The sequence below is a fragment of the Littorina saxatilis genome, linkage group LG14 (assembly GCF_037325665.1).
Source record: "Littorina saxatilis isolate snail1 linkage group LG14, US_GU_Lsax_2.0, whole genome shotgun sequence".
In the NCBI taxonomy this organism is placed as follows: domain Eukaryota; kingdom Metazoa; phylum Mollusca; class Gastropoda; order Littorinimorpha; family Littorinidae; genus Littorina; species Littorina saxatilis.
In genome coordinates, this window is record NC_090258.1 from 5,652,246 (window position 1) to 5,673,335 (window position 21,090).

The 21,090-nt window shown below is 42.1% G+C and overlaps 1 protein-coding gene and 1 long non-coding RNA gene across 2 annotated transcripts; one reads left to right on the top strand and one right to left on the bottom strand.

Moving 5' to 3' along the window:
• The first annotated feature begins 14,528 nt into the window (after nucleotides 1-14,528).
• LOC138946962 (uncharacterized) lies at nucleotides 14,529-18,657 on the top strand. Its single transcript, XM_070318393.1, has 4 exons — nucleotides 14,529-15,099; nucleotides 15,657-15,813; nucleotides 16,053-16,317; nucleotides 17,331-18,657. The coding sequence occupies exons 1-4, from the start codon at nucleotides 14,818-14,820 to the stop codon at nucleotides 17,338-17,340; spliced, it is 714 nt and encodes a 237-aa protein (XP_070174494.1). The 5' UTR covers nucleotides 14,529-14,817; the 3' UTR covers nucleotides 17,341-18,657.
• LOC138946963 (uncharacterized) lies at nucleotides 17,287-20,791 on the bottom strand. Its single transcript, XR_011449490.1, has 3 exons — nucleotides 20,409-20,791; nucleotides 18,680-18,899; nucleotides 17,287-17,655 (listed from the first exon to the last, which is right to left on the bottom strand). It is a non-coding gene; the product is annotated as an uncharacterized lncRNA (long non-coding RNA).
• Between the last annotated feature and the right edge of the window lie 299 nt (nucleotides 20,792-21,090).

Genomic DNA, 21,090 nt, shown 5'->3' on the forward strand with positions numbered 1-21,090 from the left:
CGAAAAATAGCTCGCTTGAAACTGTCTAAAATAAAAATTCCTCTGTAATTTAAAAATTACAAAACACCATGAAAAATCATTATCGACGATCGCGAATCTGCGTACATCTATAACACATTACAAAAAAGCTCTAAATATGTACAAAACTCGGTTTCCTTGCCAGACAAGAAACTCAAGGCATCCTGTCAGGGAGAGAACGAGCCGAACTCATTTTGACCTGAGTTCAACAGTACTGGTAAAACGAAGGATTCAACACACAACACGGCCACACAGCCACAACGCGAAGGAGGGGGAGGGAGGGCAGAACTTCGCGCCCAAAAATCACCCCCACGGCAAACTCCGCCCACCCAACCGAAAGGCCCCACTACACGCATCAAAGAGGCACACCCAACCATTGGCGGAACGCTGATTGACACACACTGTCTTGCATCTACACGTACCAATGAACCACACCTCAACTCTGACGAAACTGCCTATTTAAACAGCTGGAATCGAACAGCATGAGAGAACATGACAGCATCCTCGAAATCAGTCTACTACCCGCGAACGCGGACGCTCCTAACCAAACCCTTCAACTGAACCAGAAACCAGCCAAAGAAAGGGTAAACCCCATTCTGAAAAGACTACAGGAGACGTTCAAATGCAGAACGAGCTTAACCACAGCAAAACAATCGATAACACTCGCAATCAAGAAGAACCGGTGTGTACCCTTTTTGAAAGGGGCCACCGACTTCAACCCAAGTTTGAACGGCAACAATACGGAACAAAAACCGTTAAAGGCACGATGTACTATACAATCACCAAGCCTTACATAAGCCTCAATCACTGAGAGGACAGTACACACAAATACACCCAAACAAGGGAAATGAAAAATAGTCATCTATAAATGATTATTCTCAATCGAGAAACAAAGTGATGAGGATATGGGTTTGAATAGTTGTCCCCTGACGAGGCTACCTTTCAGTTTCCCCAGAACACCTCTATAAAATCACAAAGAAGCTATCCTAGCAATTTGAAACTGTAAATATTGCCGAAAAGTACTATAATTGGGAGAGGTACTTAGGGATCTCTGGGCTGCCTACTGCATTTGCTGGGTTTGGCAGACCCTTGATATTTTACCCCCTATGAGTGTCAATAGAAAGGTGTATTAATCACTCAATGACACAGTCAACTCAATTGGAGAGAAATTCTTAGGAAAGACTGTAACAAGCCGCGTGAAGCGATATAAAAACATTCAGTCGGTCGTTATCAAACTATAAAAATAAAAACCAAAAGCGAGTCATCGCCGAGAATACCTTAACCACACCCGAAGACCGAGGCGGGTCACGATCGTCTCGACGAAGCATGCGACCGTAATAGGCAGGTTTCACAGTATTGTGTTCAGCAATTTACTATTTACACACTCAAATTCTACAAAATAAATGTTGGCACACAATTCAAAGGACATGTTTTTCCAACAAAGTGAGTTTGTTACAACTAAAAACAGTAATTTTTTTATAGTCCTGGTCCTTATTTATATCTAAAAACCAGGCGCAAAGCGGCATACCCTGAAAACGCAAAAAAAGCAATACGGTCATCCTATGCATGCATATAGCTCATATAGCCAAAACCGTTGAAGATAGAAAGACATTTATTGAACAAAAAATATGCAACACATCATTCTTAACAAGTTTTGTTCTTGTATGTATATCAAAATATTGATCCTCAAATGAATGGTTTGAAAAAATACGACTTCCGGCAGACCTAGACCGTTTTGAAGGAAAAAACCGTCTTTTTTTTCAAACCATTCCATGGCCATCAATATTTTCATATACATGTAAGAACAAAACGTGTTAAGACTGGTGTTGTGCATCTAGTTTGTTCAATAGATGTCTTTCTATCTTCAATGGTTTTGGCTAGATGAGGTAACAAGAGAAGGATATGGGCATTGGAATTACGTCAACATTTCGAGCATTGTCACAGATGAAACATTTACTGCAGGGTGCTCCTGATTAACAAACCGAGCAAAACTGAAAATTATTGAAGAGAAGACATGTCTGAACAGTTTATAAAGAGACAAGTTTGCAATCATTTGTAAACACCATTATTGTATGGAGGAGTAACTGTTCCCCTACCCCCTAAGAAGGTATTTCTGTCCGTCAACCACGTGAGCGATCGCCACAAATCGAGGCATCACTCGCATTTCAGTTTGGACACACCGGCTGATTGCAAATGCACAGTACGTGTTTCGACACTGAAACGTGACGATTGAGCGTCAAAATAGTTTCTTAAAACAGTCGAAAATGGAGTTAAATGTGACTTCAACACTCATGCAGTGGCGATCGCTAGAGTGGCGATTGTTACTAGACGGACACTAGAAAACCTCAGAAAATGTTATTACTTTGCGATTTTTTTAACTGAAAAACTGTTGCGGTCTTTTTCTGTCGAGCGCGAGCGTCAACGTAAAACAACGTGAGGTCACTTCCTCCCCAAACGGTTAGTTTTTGAATGAAAAGAAAAATGTGGCGATCGCTACATTGTTTAGACGGACTGGATCGCAACTTTGAAACTCGGGTCACCGTGCGTCGATCAAGGGCAAATTGACCTCGGCAACATTATAACTCACTTCAAGGGTGCACAAACTTGTATTTACAGTATACAAAATTAGGTAAACTTGTGTTTTTGTCCTGTGAAATCACAATTAGTTTCGATGCTCTTGATATCGCTATGCGGACGGACAGATCCGAATTCCCATACATTTTTTTTGCGGAGCTAGTATAAGTTAGAATTTGTGTTATGGATATCGATTGTTGTTGAAAATCAATCATTTCAATGTGTTCTGGCACTCTCAACCACCACAGCATTGATACTTGTGCATGTGTGTGTTGGAATTTAGTTCTTTGTTTAGTGATGCTGTGGCAAAAGTAAATTCATCCGTCCGTATTTTGACGATCGCCACCATTCACACGCACATAAATAAACACATTATCAAAAATTTCAACTTTTATTTTCAAAAAAGTATTTAAACAACTAGTTTGCATGTTAATACAACAAATACAGCAGATTCTCACATATATGGATTTAAAAGACTAAGCAAATCTGAGACTATCAAAATGGCCTAATACCATGAAACCTGCCAATACTTACTGAACCTATTATCTTTTATTCTGAGCACATTTGTTTAGTCCATCGCGAAATAACCTTCGTGGTTGAAAACGACGTTAAACACCAAATAAATAAATAAAATAAATAAAAAAATAAAAAAATTTGTTTAGTAAACATGACATATCTGTATATTTTTGAATTCAAGAGAAGACGAAGAATACAATGCAATCATTGTTTAATCTGTTACTGAAAATTCGATTTTAATAATAGCTTTAATGAGCAAGCTAATTAACTAATGTTAAAACTTTGGAGGTGAAATGCAATCCCACAGTCAGAACTTCGTCGAAGATTGCTTGACCATAATTTAAATCAATTTGGTAGAAAAATGAGGGCATGACAGTGCCGCCTCGAATGTCACTAAAAGCCGGATATGACGTCATCAAAGATAAGTATCGAAAAAAGGAGAGAAAAAAAGTCTGGGATTATTATACCCAAGAACTCTCATGGGAAGTTTCATGAAGATCGGGCTAGTTGTTTTCTCGGAATCGTTCTACACACACACACACACACACTTACACCACCACCCTCGTATCGATTCCCAGTCTATGTTAAAACATTTTGTTAAAACTTGACTAAATATAAAAACCGTGTGTGTGCGTGTGTGTGAAAATTAAACCCGCCGCTCTTGTCCAAATTTGTTAGGTAAATTCTTTCAACCAAATCATGCCGTCGGCCTAAAAAAACCATGACAAGTTACCTCTCATTCATAAAGTAGTTAGTTAGTTAGTTAGTTGTTCCTTTTTGGGTCCAGCGGACCATATAGGCCAAATCAGGACATCACTCATAAAGTAAGACACACACTGACTTTTTTTTCGTAAAGATTTAATAGATTGTGTGCGTTAACTTACTGAGATTTTTACTGTCGTAGGGGAAGGGTGGGCAAGTCGACCCCCTCGGGTATGTCGTCCCCCCTCGATTTTGAGAACATGACACTGCAGGGGTGATTATCATCGATTTCATAAGCCAGAGTTACCCAACCTGAATCAGTTGAAGAAAAAAAAATGTCAACAAAAACGGTCCCAGCAAAGCGGTAAGTCTTTATCAATTTTGATGGTTTCCACTCTAAAATTGTTGCACGAAAAAAACCACAGTCAGTGCATGGGAGCCGCTGATTCGTAAAATGCACCAGATCTGCAAAAAAGCTTTGGCTTTCATAACAACTAGTCGAACGTTAGAGATCTCAGGCTATCCCAGGAACAATGGTAAACAGCAATGTTCAGCGAGTACCATGATCGGGTAATTCGTCCCCCCCTTTGTCGTGTAACTCGACCCGGGTCACAATACCCGACTATGGGTCCATATCACTCTCTCGTCTGTGTAGACTCTTTCATCTCCAAGAAATAGTGTCAGATGAAGAACCCGTAAAAGTTCGGTATTGACATATTGAAATTACGTCACAAAATGACGCAATAATGGTTTGCAGAGACTATAAACAAATGTGAGCATCGAGAATCTAAGCTAGTAGCCTAGATTTTTTTTGGCGCGAGATGATGCATAATTTTTGCGATTTACACCAAAATAAATGAAACAAAATAACATAATTATGTGGTGTCAATGTGCGCGTATCCCCTTCCCCACACAAAAAACCTCTCGATTTCTTAATGTAAAAAGTTTCCAAGCTGCGTATAGTTCCTGGTGTTCTTTGATGAACGAGTTTTTTTGCACGCTGATCTCGCACGGTCGTTTGTTTTTATTTTACAGGCCCCAATGGACATCACAAACACTATCTGCTGCGATGGACGCCTTACAGAAAGGATTGAGCCTGCATGCATGTTCAGAACATTTTAACATTCCAAGAGTAACTTTAAGACGCCACCGAAACAAAACCAACAAATTTGCCAATGGTGACATCAAAGTAATGGGGAGGCACCAAACATTACCAGAAGAGGTCGAACAGGAATTGGTTGAACTCATACTCATGAGGGAAGGAAGGTTCTTTGGTCTCACCAGAAACGACCTAATGAAAATGGCATACCAAATTGCCGAAATGAATCGAATAAACCATGCCTTCAACAAGGAAAAGAAGACCGCGGGGAAAGATTGGTATCGTCTTTTCATGAGGAGACACCCTGAAATCAGCCTACGACAGCCAGAAGCAACCTCATTTGCTCGGGCTGAGGGGTTCAACCGAGAAGCGGTAAATCGCTATTTCAACCTATTGGAAGAACTCGTCGATGACAACAGCTTGCACGCATCCCGGATCTTTAACATGGATGAAACAGGGATAAGTACTGTGCAGAAAAAATGCCAAAAGGTTCTGGCACAGAAGGGCAAGCATCAAATCGGATCAATGTCCAGTGGTGAACGAGGAGTCAACACAACTATTGTGGTATGTGCTTCAGCTGCCGGGAACTATGTTCCACCATTTGTCATATTCAAGAGAAAACGTATGCCTCCTTCCCTGGCAGAAGGATCGCCAGTTGGTTCTGTTGTTACCTGTAACGACAGTGGATGGATGGACGGCAACATGTTTTATACATGGTTGCAGCACTTCATCAAACACGTGAAGCCAAACGTTGAGGAAAAGGTGCTGATCGTACTCGATGGACATAAGAGCCACACCAGCAATCTCGATGCCATTAATCTTGCAAGAGAACACGGCGTGATCCTGCTGTCTTTGCCCCCCCACACAACGCAGAAGACACAGCCAATGGATCGCTCCGTTTTCAAACCTCTGCAAGCTTATTACGACCAGGCTATAGAACGCTGGCTGCGAAACAACCCAGGACGACTGGTCACCCCCTTTCAAATTTGCAGTTTATTCAACGAGGCCTACCTGAAAACAGCAACAATGCAGACAGCTATGAACGGGTTCAGATCATGTGGTATTTGGCCATGTTCAAGGGAGGTTTTTGAGGACTCTCAGTTTGAGGCATCTATCGCTGAGGCTCTCCCTTCGTTGGCAACACTCTCCTCTTCACATCCGGAAACATGCTCAATGGCGCATCTAGCGACAGGCAACAGGACCAATGTCGCATCTAGCAACAGAACCAATGATGCATCCAGCGACAGAACCAATGATGCATTCAGCAACAGAACCAATGATGCATTCAGCAACAGAACCAATGATGCATTCAGCAACAGAACCAATGATGCATTCAGCAACAGAACCAATGATGCATCCAGCGACAGAACCAATGATGCATCCAGCGACAGAACCAATGATTCATTCAGCAACAGAACCAATGATGCATTCAGCAACAGAACCAATGATGCGTTCAGCAACAGAACCAATGATGCATTCAGCAACAGAACCAATGATGCATCCAGCGACAGAACCAATGATGCATCCAGCGACAGAACCAATGATGCATCCAGCGACAGAACCAATGATGCATCCAGCGACAGAACCAATGATGCATCCAGCGACAGAACCAATGATGCATCCAGCGACAGAACCAATGATGCATTCAGCAACAGAACCAATGATGCATTCAGCAACAGAACCAATGATGCATTCAGCAACAGAACCGATGATGCATCCAGCGACAGAACCAATGATGCATTCAGCAACAGAACCAATGATGCATCCAGCGACAGAACCAATGATGCATTCAGCAACAGAACCAATGATGCATTCAGCGACAGGAGCAATGACGCAACAGGCAACAGAACCAATGACACATCCAGCGACAAGACGAATGGTGCAACAGTCAACATGACCAATGGCGCAATAGAACCAATGATGCCTCCAGCGACAGGATCAATGACACATGCAGCAACATCTCCCACTACTACATGTTCGGTGATTAACCCTGCGTCAGATGGACGTTGCTTCTTCCGAAGCCTCGTTATTTCAGCTGACACAGACCTGCAAACTGCACGGCGAATAAATGGGCAAGCAATAGATCCTGGTCTAAGATTGAGAGAGCAAGTGGAGGCTGACAATTTACGAAACAAAGTGATGCTTCACATCATTACAAAAATTGACGATCATGCACAGAATCTTGTTGGGGATACACTGAATGCTGATATGCCCCAGCGCATCCGTTTTTCCTCTGTTCACGAAAGAGTCATGGCCATGTCTGTCAATACAGCAATGGTCGGGGAGTTTGAGATACAACAAACATCTGAAGTGCTGAAAAAAACAATCGTTATCATCGACGCAACAGACAACAGAGGAAACACTCTAAAGTACGGAGAGGAATTTGAACATCCGGTGACACTCCGATATACATCATGGGGAGATGAAGTCGGGCATTATGAACTCGTAGTCACAACTGGCAACGTGCTTCCGACACCGTCTTCAAGACGGCGTAAGAGAACATCGTCTGAGGTCCTAACCTCAAGCCCTTACAAAAAACTATTAGAGGAAAAAGCGAAGGGTGTCGCAAAGAAAACCAAGAAAACCACCGCCAAGAAAACCACCGCTAAGAAAACCACCGCCAAGAAAACTTCTGACGGCTACACCATGAAGGACTGGCTTTGTATTTTATGTGGAGAATACAACATTGAGAACATGATACGTTGCAGGAGCTGTGAGGGGTGGGCTCACATTGCGTGCGCAGGAACGAACACGAGTGATTATGTTTGTGATTTTTGCTGTTAAAGAGAGATAGAGATGGGTTGAAGGGGGTTAAAGACAAATTTGCCAATGGTGACATCAAAGTAATGGGGAGTTACCAAACATTACCAGAAGAGGTCGAACAGGAATTGGTTGAACTCATACTCATGAGGGAACGAAGGTTCTTTGGTCTCACCAGAAACTACCTAATGAAAATGGCATACCAAATTGCCTAAATGAATCGAATAAACCATTCCTTCAACAAGGAAAAGAAGACCGCGGGGAAAGATTGGTATCGTCATTTCATGAGGAGACACCCTGAAATCAGCCTACGACAGCCAGAAGCAACCTCATTTGCTCGGGCTGAGGGGTTCAACCGAGAAGCGGTCAATCGCTATTTCAACCTATTAAAGAAGAAGCGATAATATTTATTTGTTTGACGGTTCAGTCTTTGTTGTAAGGCTACAATTAACGTTTAAAATGTTCTGGATGCTTTGCCCTTCTGACTGTGTGGTTCGGCTGACATCGTCAAAGATGGACTGTTATAATGCACACTCTTTTATGTTATTATTTATTTTTAACAGACAAATTGACGTATTGTTGATTTAAATTATGTGCACGCGCGTGTGTATGTGTAGGTGTAAGCTTATCACTATGCGGTGTGTGTGTATGTGGGTGTGCGAGTAGGTGTGTGTGTGTGTGAGTGCATGAGAGAGACAGAGAGAGGGAGAGAGAGAGAGAGAGAGCATCTTTCTCTCTTCTGTGAATGTCAAAACTATTTAAAAAAAGTTCTTTGTTTGTATTTGAAATAAAAGTGAACGTAGCCTAAAAAAATAATATTCGAAGTTGTGTGTTGATTGATTAATATAATTAAGAGAGAGAGAGAGAGAGACAGAGACAGAGACAGAGACAGAGAGAGAGAGACAGAGACAGAGACAGAGAGACAGAGAGAGAGAGAGAGGGGGGGTGCGCTTTTCCGTCATTGGAAGTGCGCGTACACTAGTAGGCCTATTAAACTATTTCACGTTCACGCAACCTGAAATGGGCGACACAAATCAATTACAAGTCCAATTTGTAAATATATTTTCCCATTTGCTTCGCTTTGAACCAGAGCAACTAATAAGTATAGATGTTTGAACATCTAACCCTTCAAATACTCACCCTCCCTGCATAGCAAAGACGTCGATCGACTTCTGACGTAGGCCGACTCATTATGACGTCATTCTCACTTCCGATTAACAAAACTGACACAGAACAGTTACTTCAGTCAATTTCATATGTCGAGGTGATGCTATTGGGTAATATGAACAACCTTTTCCACCTGGACGAATTACCCGCCCTCCATGGACGAGTTGCCCTCCATGGAGGGCAAGTCGTCCATGCTTCAGGATTTTTTTCTTTTATTATTTATTTAAAAACTGTGCCAGTTGGATCGTTCATATTCCACACAACGCTTACACGAAAGAGAACACACCAGGTTTTACAACAAAAACAATATTTTTTTTAAAAAGACGAGAGGTATAAGCTGCATTCGTTAGAGGGGTCGACTTACCCTCCCTTCCCCTATATCACACTGAAATTTCGCTAGCTTCTTTGATTTCTGTCGAATTGAGTTACCTCTCATTCATAAAGTAGTTATTTCGTCAGTTAGTTGTTCCTTTTTGGGTCCAGCGGACCATATAGGCCAAATCAGGACACCACTCATAAAGTAAGACACACACTGACTTTTTGTTCGTAATTATTTAATAGATTGTGTGCGTTAACTTACTGAGATTTTTACTGTCGTATATCACACTGAATTTTTGCTAGCTTCTTTGATTTCTGTCGAATTGAATTAGTGGACTCTTTTTTTAACATTGAGGGGGGAATCGAGACGAGGGTCGTGGTGTATGTGTGTGTGTCTGTCTGTGTGTGTGTGTAAAGCGATTCAGACTAAACTACTGGACCGATCTTTATGAAATTGGACAAGAGAGTTCCTGGGAATGATATCCCCGGACGTTTTTTTTTTTATTGCATTTCAGCTTGGAGGCTTAACATTTAATTAATGACTTTGGTCATTAAAAATCTGAAAATTGTAATTAAAATCATTTTTTATAAAACGATCCAAAAATACGTTTATCGTATCGTTCATTATTTTCTGATTCCAAAATCATATAATTATGTTATATTCGGATTAAAAACAAGCTCTGAAAATTAAAAATATAAAAATTATGATTAAAACTAAACTTCCGAAATCGATTTGAAAACAATTTCATCTTATTCCTTGTCTGTTCCTGATTCCAAAAACATATAGATATGATATGTTTGGATTAAAAACACGTTCAGAGAGTTAAAAAGAATAGAGATATAGAAAAGCGGGCTATCCTCCTCAGCGCAACCGCTACCGCGCTTTTCTGTATTGTTAATTTCACTGCCTTTGCCACGAGCGGTGGACAGACGATGCTACGAGTGTACGGTCTTGCGGAAAAAATGCAATTCGTTCAATTTCATTCTGTGAGTTCGACTGAGCTTGACGAAATGTTGTATTTTCGCCTTACGCGACTTGTTTTCATTGCCTCATAGTCATACCTACGATTCACTGTTTTCTGACACAGATTCTCCGCCGCTACTGACCTCCTCGTGAGAGATAGAGGCACTTAGGTCTCGAGGAGTTAGGTCTCCTGGAGTAACAGGTAGGGCAGGGTCAGCCTTGGGTTTTTCAGGCTCCTCAGGCTTCTTGTCCTTCTTGCGTGTCACGCAGCACCAAATCAGCAGAATGGCGGCCAGGAGCGCCGCAATACTTCCGGCTATACCCACCAATATCTGTAGATACGAGGATTTGTCGCTGTTGTTGGTTATGGTGATGTTTTTACCATCGTTCCTACTGGCCGTCAATGTTCTGACTTCATCGGGCTTACTGGTCGTCACTTCTCTGTCCTCGTCGGCCTCAATGACCTCCTTCTCCTCCTCCTCTTCCTCCTCCTCTTCCTCCTCCTCCTCTTCCTCCTCCTCATCTTCCTCCTCCTCCTCTTTTTTTGTTTCCTCCCCCTGGACTTCGTGCAGGCCAAACACTTTCAGGATGAAGATCGTGTTAGCACACTTCTTGGGATCGCCGCGGTCACAAGCCGTCAGGTTAAAGTATAGGTTTGTGTCTTCTGCCACGTCTTCCAGGGTAATGTTTCTCTGCAAAACTACTTCGGTCCGTTCGACGCCGATCAGGTCGGTGCCGTTGGATGCAACGTAATCCACGCTTCCGTCCCGCCCCACGTCATTATCTGTGGCTTCGTTCACCAGGCTCAGCAAATGGAAGCCTTTCAACAGGTTGACTATGTGGAATGTACTCGTATACAACGCTTTCTTGAACACTGGCGAGAACTCGTTCGTAAACTGCACGGTGATGGGTAATTCTCGGGTGTAGGAATCAGTTGCTGAAAGATAACAAGTCAGGTGGTAAAAAAAATCAAGGCTATTGGCATCCCTATTTGCAGGCGACTGCCCGGTCTGTTCCCTTATGTGCTCGGGGTGCAGGCTCGTTGCAAGTGTGATGTTACAGATGGACATTCCGTCTGTTGCGTCGTCCTCTTGATACGTGCACCTTCTCTGGTTGGAACCGTCAGCTGGAATGAAATGTAAGGCCTCGCTGAAGACTGTTGTGTTTTCTGTATTGTGAAAGTTTGCTGATGAGTTAAATTCTATCTCTACAGACTCCCCTGGGAAAACCACCATTTGAAGGATGATTTCGCCGACCGGTGCGTTTTCATTGATGAATAGAGTAGGCAATTCTGAATCACAAAATTGAACTTCCTGAGAATGACTCAACTGATAGTTCTCCAAGAAAATAACAAACCAAAACGCTAGTCTCATTCTTGCGAAAATTATTATTTGGTTTGTAATTTTTTTCTCAAGGCACCAGCTACCATGAATAACGTTAATTTGCGCCGAGTGGTACACCTTGCAGGCCGACTTACGCACTACTCCAATTGGCAATTCAAATGCAGAGGATTCCTTCCTCAACTGAATCAGGGACAACAGTAATTTTCAGACTCATAACAGTGACTCAGATTATCAGAACCTATTCCTCACAGGCGACAGCAGCTAGCGAACGTGAGGTAAAAAAAAAACGAGAAACAAAAGAAAGAAAAGGGAATGACGTCTTTTCAGATTCCGTCACATAAATGACGACTTGAGTCTTGGTTTCCGGCCTCGTGGATGACGCCATTTTCACCGATTCACGACTTTGCCATGACTACCCAAAGTGAAGGCCACACGGTTAGCATTTAGGAACACAGACACTCGTCACGAGCGGGTCGGGATCAAAGTGGGAGGGCCTGTGCGCTCTCAAGACTACTACTATCACAGGCACTCGTCACGAGGTGGGCGTGGCCTATGTCTTGGCTGTCACCTGTGGGGGGGGGGGGGGGTGTCTTTTTATATTTAGTCAAGTTTTGACTAAATATTTTAACATCGAGGGGGAATCGAAACGAGGGTCGTGGTGTATGTGCGTGTGTCTCTGTGTGTGTGTGTGTGTGTCTGTGTGTGTGTGTGTGTGTGTAGAGCGATTCAGACTAAACTACTGGACCGATCTTTATGAAATTTGACATGAGAGTTCCTGGGTATGAAATCCCCGAACGTTTTTTTCATTTTTTTGATAAATGTCTTTGATGACGTCATATCCGGCTTTTCGTGAAAGTTGAGGCGGCACTGTCACGCCCTCATTTTTCAACCAAATTGGTTGAAATTTTGGTCAAGTAATCTTCGACGAAGCCCGGGGTTCGGTATTGCATTTCAGCTTGGTGGCTTAAAAATTAATTGATGACTTTGGTCATTAAAAATCTGAAAATTGTAAAAAAAAATAAAAATTTATAAAACGATCCAAATTTACGTTTATCTTATTCTCCATCATTTGCTGATTCCAAAAACATATAAATATGTTATATTCGGATTAAAAACAAGCTCTGAAAATTAAATATATAAAAATTATTATCAAAATTAAATTGTCCAAATCAATTTAAAAACACTTTCATCTTATTCCTTGTCGGTTCCTGATTCCAAAAACATATAGATATGATATGTTTGGATTAAAAACACGCTCAGAAAGTTAAAACAAAGAGAGGTACAGAAAAGCGTGCTATCCTTCTTAGCGCAACTACTACCCCGCTCTTCTTGTCAATTTCACTGCCTTTGCCATGAGCGGTGGCCTGACGATGCTACGAGTAAAATGGCATTGCGTTTCATTCTGTGAGTTCGACAGCTACTTGACTAAATATTGTATTTTCGCCTTACGCGACTTGTCTTATGGTTTATAATTATAAAAAACGCTCGCGCTGAATCCGAGTACTCTTCAGACATTCACACACACACACACACACACACACACACACACACACACACACACACACACATACACACACACACACAACCACACACACACACACACACACACACACACACACACACACACACACATATCCATGCACATACCCACACTCTCTCTCTAGCAACCTACGCGGAACCTAAGCGAGTAACAGGCATTAAAATGAACAAGCGACTTTCGAGTCGTGAACAGGCTAACCGCCTAACCCTAACCCTAATCCTTACGGGCCTAACCCTAACCCTAACCCTAACGGCCTAATCCTAACCCTAACCCATAGTTCGTTCGGTCAAAGGGTCGCATTGTTTAAGTCCAAGATTGGTGCATACGCAATGAGATGGATTAACTTTGACAGCAGAGTTTTCACTATCACCGGTCACTATCACTGCTGGACACCCGCTTCCCGCCACACAGTCCGTCACGTTTACCGTATTCACTGTGACCACCAGTTATCCGTCAACATTGAAGTTGTATTACGTGTAGGGGAGACCGGGGCTAGTCCGCCCCCGGGGCACATCCGTCTTTGTCTGTTTATTCTTACGTTTGCCACCTTTTAGTCATTCACACCATGTGAGAGTGGTGTCCCTTCTTCCCGCCATATCCTGCAGAAGTTCAGAGGTTGCGCGCCCATATATCGTGAGTACAGGTCACAAAAAGTGTTTTTCTTCATTTTTGTAACATGAATGCATAGGAGTTGACTTAGGTTTTGATGCATTACCTCTGAGAACAAATACTTAGTCTTGGTGTCGAGTGAAAGTGCGTTAATTAAGGTCGAGTTCTGACGAAAGATTTGCTTCTTCCTTCCCATGTTGTGCTCGCTATCTGGCACTAGAGTTGCCTGCCCGTGCGGGGGCAAGTCCGCCTATTTGTCATGGGGCAAGTCCGCCATGAAGAATGTGCAGGTGTGGGAAACAGTCCAGTTTACATCTGCCATAACTGTCAGTCTGATGGTGACTCCATCTATTCTCGATGGTAAAGATTGCAGATTCATGTCTAAAAAAGACTGACGCCGATTTGTGTTACATTCTTTCGACATTCTTTTGTATTTCGTCATTGGCATTTTTGAACCTAAATATTGAAGGGAATTAAAAAAGCTTTCCAACTGATCGGGTGCTTTTTTGACTGACTGTGTGTGCGTGCGTGCGTGTGTGTATAAAGCTTGCCCACTACTAGTCTTGTACCTACTATGGGATGAGAGCGGCGGACTTGCCCCACCCTGTAGGCGGACTTACCCCGACTTGGGGCAAGTTCGCCTACGTTAGGGTAGGTCTACTTAAAGCAGTATGTACAACAAATGTTCATGCGCACATAAAAACTGTCTGCACATTGATATCAGCTACACATTTGTCTTGATGTAAAATAAAAAATCAGTCTTCTAGTTCATCAAACTCGCCAGTTATGCTACCAAAAGCATAAAAGTAGCTAGGCGGACTAGCCCCGGTCTCCCCTACTCTACGTGTAATTCATTCATGATCATACTTTATTTAGTTCATTTATTCGTGCACGCTGGGTATCCGCGCGTAGTTAAAGGACAAGTCCAAGGTTTTGAAATATCTCCAAAAGCTTGAATATCGAATGCCAAATGTTATAAACATCTCAGGAAAAATATTTTAAAAATTATTAAAAATTTTGTTGTTGTTGTAATTGAACATTTATTATTGGTGGGCTAACCAAGACAAGCCGCCTGGGGTCATGTTGTGGTCACGTGATTTTTGGTTCACTGTGACGTCGGTTCACTGTGACGTCACAGTGTTTGTTTTGGTTCAACCAGCGTGGTGTTCATGCATGTGTAAAAGTGATAATAACTGGGTCCGGAAGAATGCCTCGTAGGTGTGCAGCCGCAAACTGCAAAAACACGCAAACAACAAGCGGCATTTCCTTCCACAGATTTCCTACCAAAAACCTAAGTTTGTTATCGAAATGGGAGATGTTTCCACAGCTAAAGCGTGCGCATTTAAAAGTGTCTGGCAAAAGCAGGTTCATTTGCAGTGAACATTTCGTGCAAACCGACTTCATCAACTTTGAGCAAAACAGGTTGGGGTTTCAACCGAAAAGAGTATTGTCGCGATTGGCAGTACCCTCCGTTCAAAGCTGCTTGAAGGTCAGTGTACTTTGATTGTATGTATTGACGTCGAAGCGCCACAGGCAACACTGTTGCATAACGGTCTGAGCTGAGCTGTGGAAAATGGGGGCTGGGCAGGAACAAGAGCGGGTGGGGGTGATAGGGGTGGGGGGTGGCGCGGCAGATTAAGAGTAACACGTTGTCAGTTTTTTGTGTGGAGACATTACACAATATATGTGCCAAGCGTGGGGTAAATATGATCGCAAACTCCAAATGTAAATCCATGACATTGACAGTGTTTGCTTGAATTATAATTCACTATGTATAAAATATCTATTGTAAGCGTGCAGTTTTTGCTACTGAAAGACGAGAGATGTGAGAATCGTGCATGTGATTTGTCTGCATTGACTGAGACACATAAAACCAGCTTATGTGTTGAAACTTACGCATGGATACACACATGATAATATCCATACGTCTTTCAGTGGGTATTTCAATTTTCAATGTTCTGAATAGGTCAATAGACAATACCAGACCAAGCATACTTTCAAATCAAATTATCATTAGACTAAGTGTCTTTCTTCTTTGACTTCCAGAGGAAAAGGGAACTGTCACGATTCCCAACGGCAAACGATGAGAACAAAAGGACACTCCATAACAAGCCCTGCTGTACTTGCCGCTGTCACGAAAAACCGCCAGTCATCAAAATATTTGCCTGTGCACAGACAGTCAACCCACAGCAATGTGAAAGGTGTACGTACACACACACACACACACACACACACACACACACACACACACACACATTGATACACACACACACACACACACACACACACACACACACACACACATGTAGACACACAAACACACAAACACACACACACACACACACACACACACACACGCACATGCGCGCTAAATATAGAATTTCATGTTTTTATTATGAGCATGAAAGTTGCAAAGGATGAAGTGTTCTCTCTGTTTTAAAGGGTCACAAACTGATGATAAGGTAGGCCTACACCCAGCACCTCTTGTTCACATGAAAAAGGTTGACTTCTGCCAGCAGACGGATCCTGAAGAACCCAAAGGAAACCGACAACCGCTAGCAGTGCATGAACATCTTTTCAAAGTTATGGAGGAAGAGCCCGTCAGCGAGTCAGACGAGGAGGAGGGAATGGTGACAGATCGAGAAAACGAGGACTGGGAACTCAGTAACCAATCCGAGGAGAGCTGTGACGCAGTTATCACTGGAAGGTACAAGCTTTTGTCATGAATCTTCTGTCGCTGTTTCTTAGTTGAACATGGGGAAATGCCCAATGTCCCGTTTCACGCTTAATCACGAATTTCGCTATATCTCATGTACATTGTTGTAAACATTTCCACCCCCCACGAAAGAAAAAAAAAAGATAAAAAGAAAGAAAAGGGAATTTATGCAACAGATCATGTCCGTATGTGATTGTGATGTATACTATTTCTATGTCGTCTGCTCCTGAAGCAGACAATGTTGTTTTGGAGCAACCCGGATGACACGGGGTGGGGTGAAACAGAGGATGATGGGTACATTATTAATATAGCCCACAATCATCCTGACTGTAAACAGTGACAGCCGAAATATTAGCTGAGTTTTTGAGGAGTAGAAAAGCGACAATAATCCCGGCGAGTATCATTGTTTTTTAAGCTTTTCTGTTTTGATATCGTACCACTATCATGGGCTTTCAATTGAAGTGAAAAACTTCATGAGAGTGGTAGTTATAGTGTGAAAAACCTTCCTGTACTACTCTGCAACAGTTCTAACCTACTTTGGAAGCGTGGGTATTTGTTCCTTCTGTCAAGATGGTTGAACGTGCTACAGTTTTGTTTGTCGGACACTCGCATGCACGAAGACTTGGGGAATTCCACAAATAACCTCTGCTTTCAGTTTCAATGATCTCTCCCTTATGAGTATGTTTCTGAGTCATAAATTCACTATCTGATGCAAAAGTTTTGACAGACCTGAGTTTAGGGGAACTCCTACTCTATGTCCTAAAAAAGATACGTAACAAAATCAAATCTTAGAAATTAGAAAAATATATAATAGTGAGGGTAAATTTCTAAAAGTTTAACTTCAAGCAGTTCATTTAACCAAGAAAGGTAGTGAACGTTGTAACACAAGAGGGGGGGGGGGTATATTTAATGTACCCGTTATACATTCATGCATATCACCACAAACAGTTATTTCTTGAGTCAAATTCATCGATTTAATTTGTATTTCTATTTGCGGGGCACAGGCTATGCTGACCGGCTCACAGAGTATCTGATGCGGGAGTACACCAACAGCCCCAGGAACCTGGAACTAAGTTTGTGGGATCATGTGGACCATGTACCAGACCACCTGGCATCCCAGTACCATCGTCCCACCATGCAGGAAGCTGTTCAACACAGGGTCACACGATTCCCTCCAGCTGGGGGAGTTTGAACCCCACTCTTCCTCCGTCTGGGAAAGTGTCCCTGATCGTTTTCACGGCACAAGCTGGTAGAGGCACCCTGATGCTTTTGCCTAGAAAACCCCAAAACCATCGCACCAGCTGCCTGTAGGCGACATATCTGTATTTCCTGCGAAAGCAAGAAAGAAACAAGTGGTGTAAAGCAATCCCAGAATAACATTGAACACACTGCATTTTTGTCACAAATATAATATAGGCAAATATTTAAAATCTATATATCAATAACCCGTAGCAAGAAAATAGATTACAATTTCATACGAAAATCGTATAGAAAGCGTGTGGAGCGATTCCTTGAAAATGATTGCTGAGATCTTCATGAAACTTTGCATCTAAAACCTTCCAGAAGATGTCTTCCTTTTTTTCGATAAATGTCAGGCGGAAACCTCCTTTTCTTCATCCATAAATATAAAGATATGACATGTTCACTTTAGAAATTTGTGTTGGAATCTGTTAGGTATACTGTATGCAGGCAGTTATCGAACTATGACCAATGTCCGCCAAGTTCTATTACTGTAGGCTTTCACCAACGATCATCAGCTACACACCCATTCTAAGCAATGAGGTACATTTCCGATGTCAAAACTTAAGAAAAATGAACAAGCTCTAATCATACTGATAATTATGTGGATAGGGTGGATTAATGTATTAGTTAATTATTTGTCAGGGGAGTTACAATTTTGTTCGTCATTTTTTTTAATCGGAGTACACCTGTCGTGGGGAGTAACTTTCTCACGTATGAGTAGAGTAACATATTCGTACGAATTTTTTACTCCGGAGTAAAAATCTCGTAGGATTAATATCGTGCTACACCGGCAAGTAAGAAGTGTACATACTCAAGAATCCCACATCAATTAAATTGTATCTTGAAAAGTTTGTGGGTGGGTGTTCAGTCTTACAATAGGTTTTGTATTTATTTCACACAAATGCTATTGTTTCCCAGTTGCTGTTATTTTCCACTGTTAATGTTTATAATGAAGATTTAATTAGATTCGATGTATTTGTGTCTAGTTTACGTATCCGATCTGTTTATTTGTGTAATACAATGTACTACAGGGTATTTCACTCTCTTGTCAGTGTAAGAATATGCAAATATATCCGAATGATAATCTTCTGATTTGTGTTGTGTTACATACTCATGCAGATCGAAGTTTAGACGCCCGTAGTCCTGCTTGTACGCATAGTATGCGATCTCCAGGCAGTAGATGTCCAGGCACACGGTACGAAAGCCAGGATGTGCTGTGATGCAGCCTACCTGCTCTTCCAGGCCTTCTACCTTCTGTTTGATTTGTCTGACGTCGTGGCAACACACACTTAACAGAAGTTGGCATCCGGCAGCAATGTCCGCACTGACACCTGAAACAGTAATCATAACAGCATGCCCCGTTCACATAGGAGACACACACAAAAAACGGGTGATTCTTATGTATGCACAAAACTTACCATGCTTTACAGAAACAACACGAACAGTACCATTAGTCGCGGTTTCACAATGCATGCAGTGTTAGTACCCTTCGAGTGAATCTAAGGGTCGCTTTTTAACACTGACCACACATCGTGACTGACCTGGCCACTGTGAAACAGAAACAATGTCCTGTCTCCTCAAGGTGTTTGAAAATACTCCTGCACTGTCTTTTGAACACAGTGTCCCATGTTGCGAAACAAAACAGACCAAACATCAATCAAAAGAAGGGAACTGTTGTGTATGCATTTTTTGGATATTTCTGAGAAAGCATCACATTCACAGAATTCGATTTCAGCCTGCTTCTGTTGGAGCCTGGGGAACATAGCCACTACACAATGGTCGCCTCATCACGGGTATCGCGCGTGCGCACACACACACACACACACACACACATACACACACACACACCCACACACACACACGCACAAACAAATTAATCTTTGTTCATCTGACTGAATTATTTATTTTCAGATCTACGATAGATCTTCCTAGTTTTTCTGTTGAAATCGGGCACACGCCATTATGCCCCCCCCCCCCCCCCCCCACACACACACACACCCTCCTATTCAACAGAACGAAGATTGTTTTGAAGAGTTCTTCAAAAACATACCGCTTCACTCAAGATTAAATTCTGCACTGATTTATAAAAAAACAAAAAAAAACACGCTTTGTCTGCATCATTCACAACAATTGCCTTTCGTTCATTTTCAATGCCTACTCGAAATGTCCTTCTACCTTTGAAAAAACTATTTCCCAACCTCCCTACTGACCAAACAACATCTCTGGCACGATTTCCTTCCTAAAATTAATACCCCAAATCACCACTTTTAGACCATAACTCATGTCCTTCCGTCGTTTTACAAATCGTATCATGGCAGATCTAAAATACATAAAAAGGTTACAGGGGCATAGGCACATGTAAGGCAATATTCCTGAGATAGATCTCTGAATATTGAAATCACCGCCGCCATTTCAGAAAGCTCCCTTTTACTGTTTTGTGGTTCCATGCATTACCTAAAACGAAACACTGTGTCTTACTGTCACGAATCAGTGAAAATATCATCAACATCAATGTCATTCTGTACGAGAAAATGGCATTACGCAATTTGACTTACTATCAACATGTTTTGTTGTGTAAACGGAAAAAAAACGTGCTTAGAATTCCCAGAGGGGAAAGAGATCGTCAAGTGAAGGCAACACTGCAGATACATTTATTCTGAACTGTACAGTCCCAAGTAAAATATCCAAGTGGTAAGAAAACAAGACGCTTGAAAAGCTCAGCTTAGCATAATCATGTCATGCTAACATACCAACAGAAGCACAAGAACTGATGAGTGGAAAACGCACATGACTTTTGATCTAGCATGCAGAAGATAGCGACAACAATAGTAATCACATACCAGTCAGTGTTGCCGATTCTGCATGCTGGCTCTGTTACGAGCAGCGTCTTGTGGCCTTCTTTCCTCGTCTTTCTTCCGTGGTTCAAACTGGTAAGGAAGAACGATAGCCTGGCTCAAACGTGGTCCGTCTTACTCCTCCTCTTCCTCGCTGTGTAAATACTGTGAGTGGCCATATTTGTTCGAGCAGTGTGTGACGTAGTAAACACGTGTGCAAAAGGTCATGAGCCAAGACTGCGCGCGCGGTGGAACAATTCGGAACAGCAAAAAAAGGTTTCAAAGTATACTTTTGGGGCTTCTGTGTTCATTTTTACACATACAATTGTGGTTAATGAATTAAAAGTGTCAACGTATCAAAAGTGACCCTAAACCTTGGACTTTTCCTTTAAGTCAAGTTATGTGTCTACGACCACAGTCAGTAATCTTTGCTCCCATGGGGTCGCCTTCACGCGGCGGGAGTGTTTCCACAGAGCTACCCCACCCCTTTACTTCTCTTCTTTTGTCTTATTTCTGCCTTACCAGTCCTTTCACATATATTTCCTTCCAAGAAAACTCTCCCTACTGTACTATTCCCTGCAGTTTTCCAATTCTTTTCTTGTTGTCTTATTTCTACCTGACTGGATCCATCACCTTTATTTCACTTACCAAAAGTCTTCTTTTCCACATCCTTATTTCTCTGCCCCCC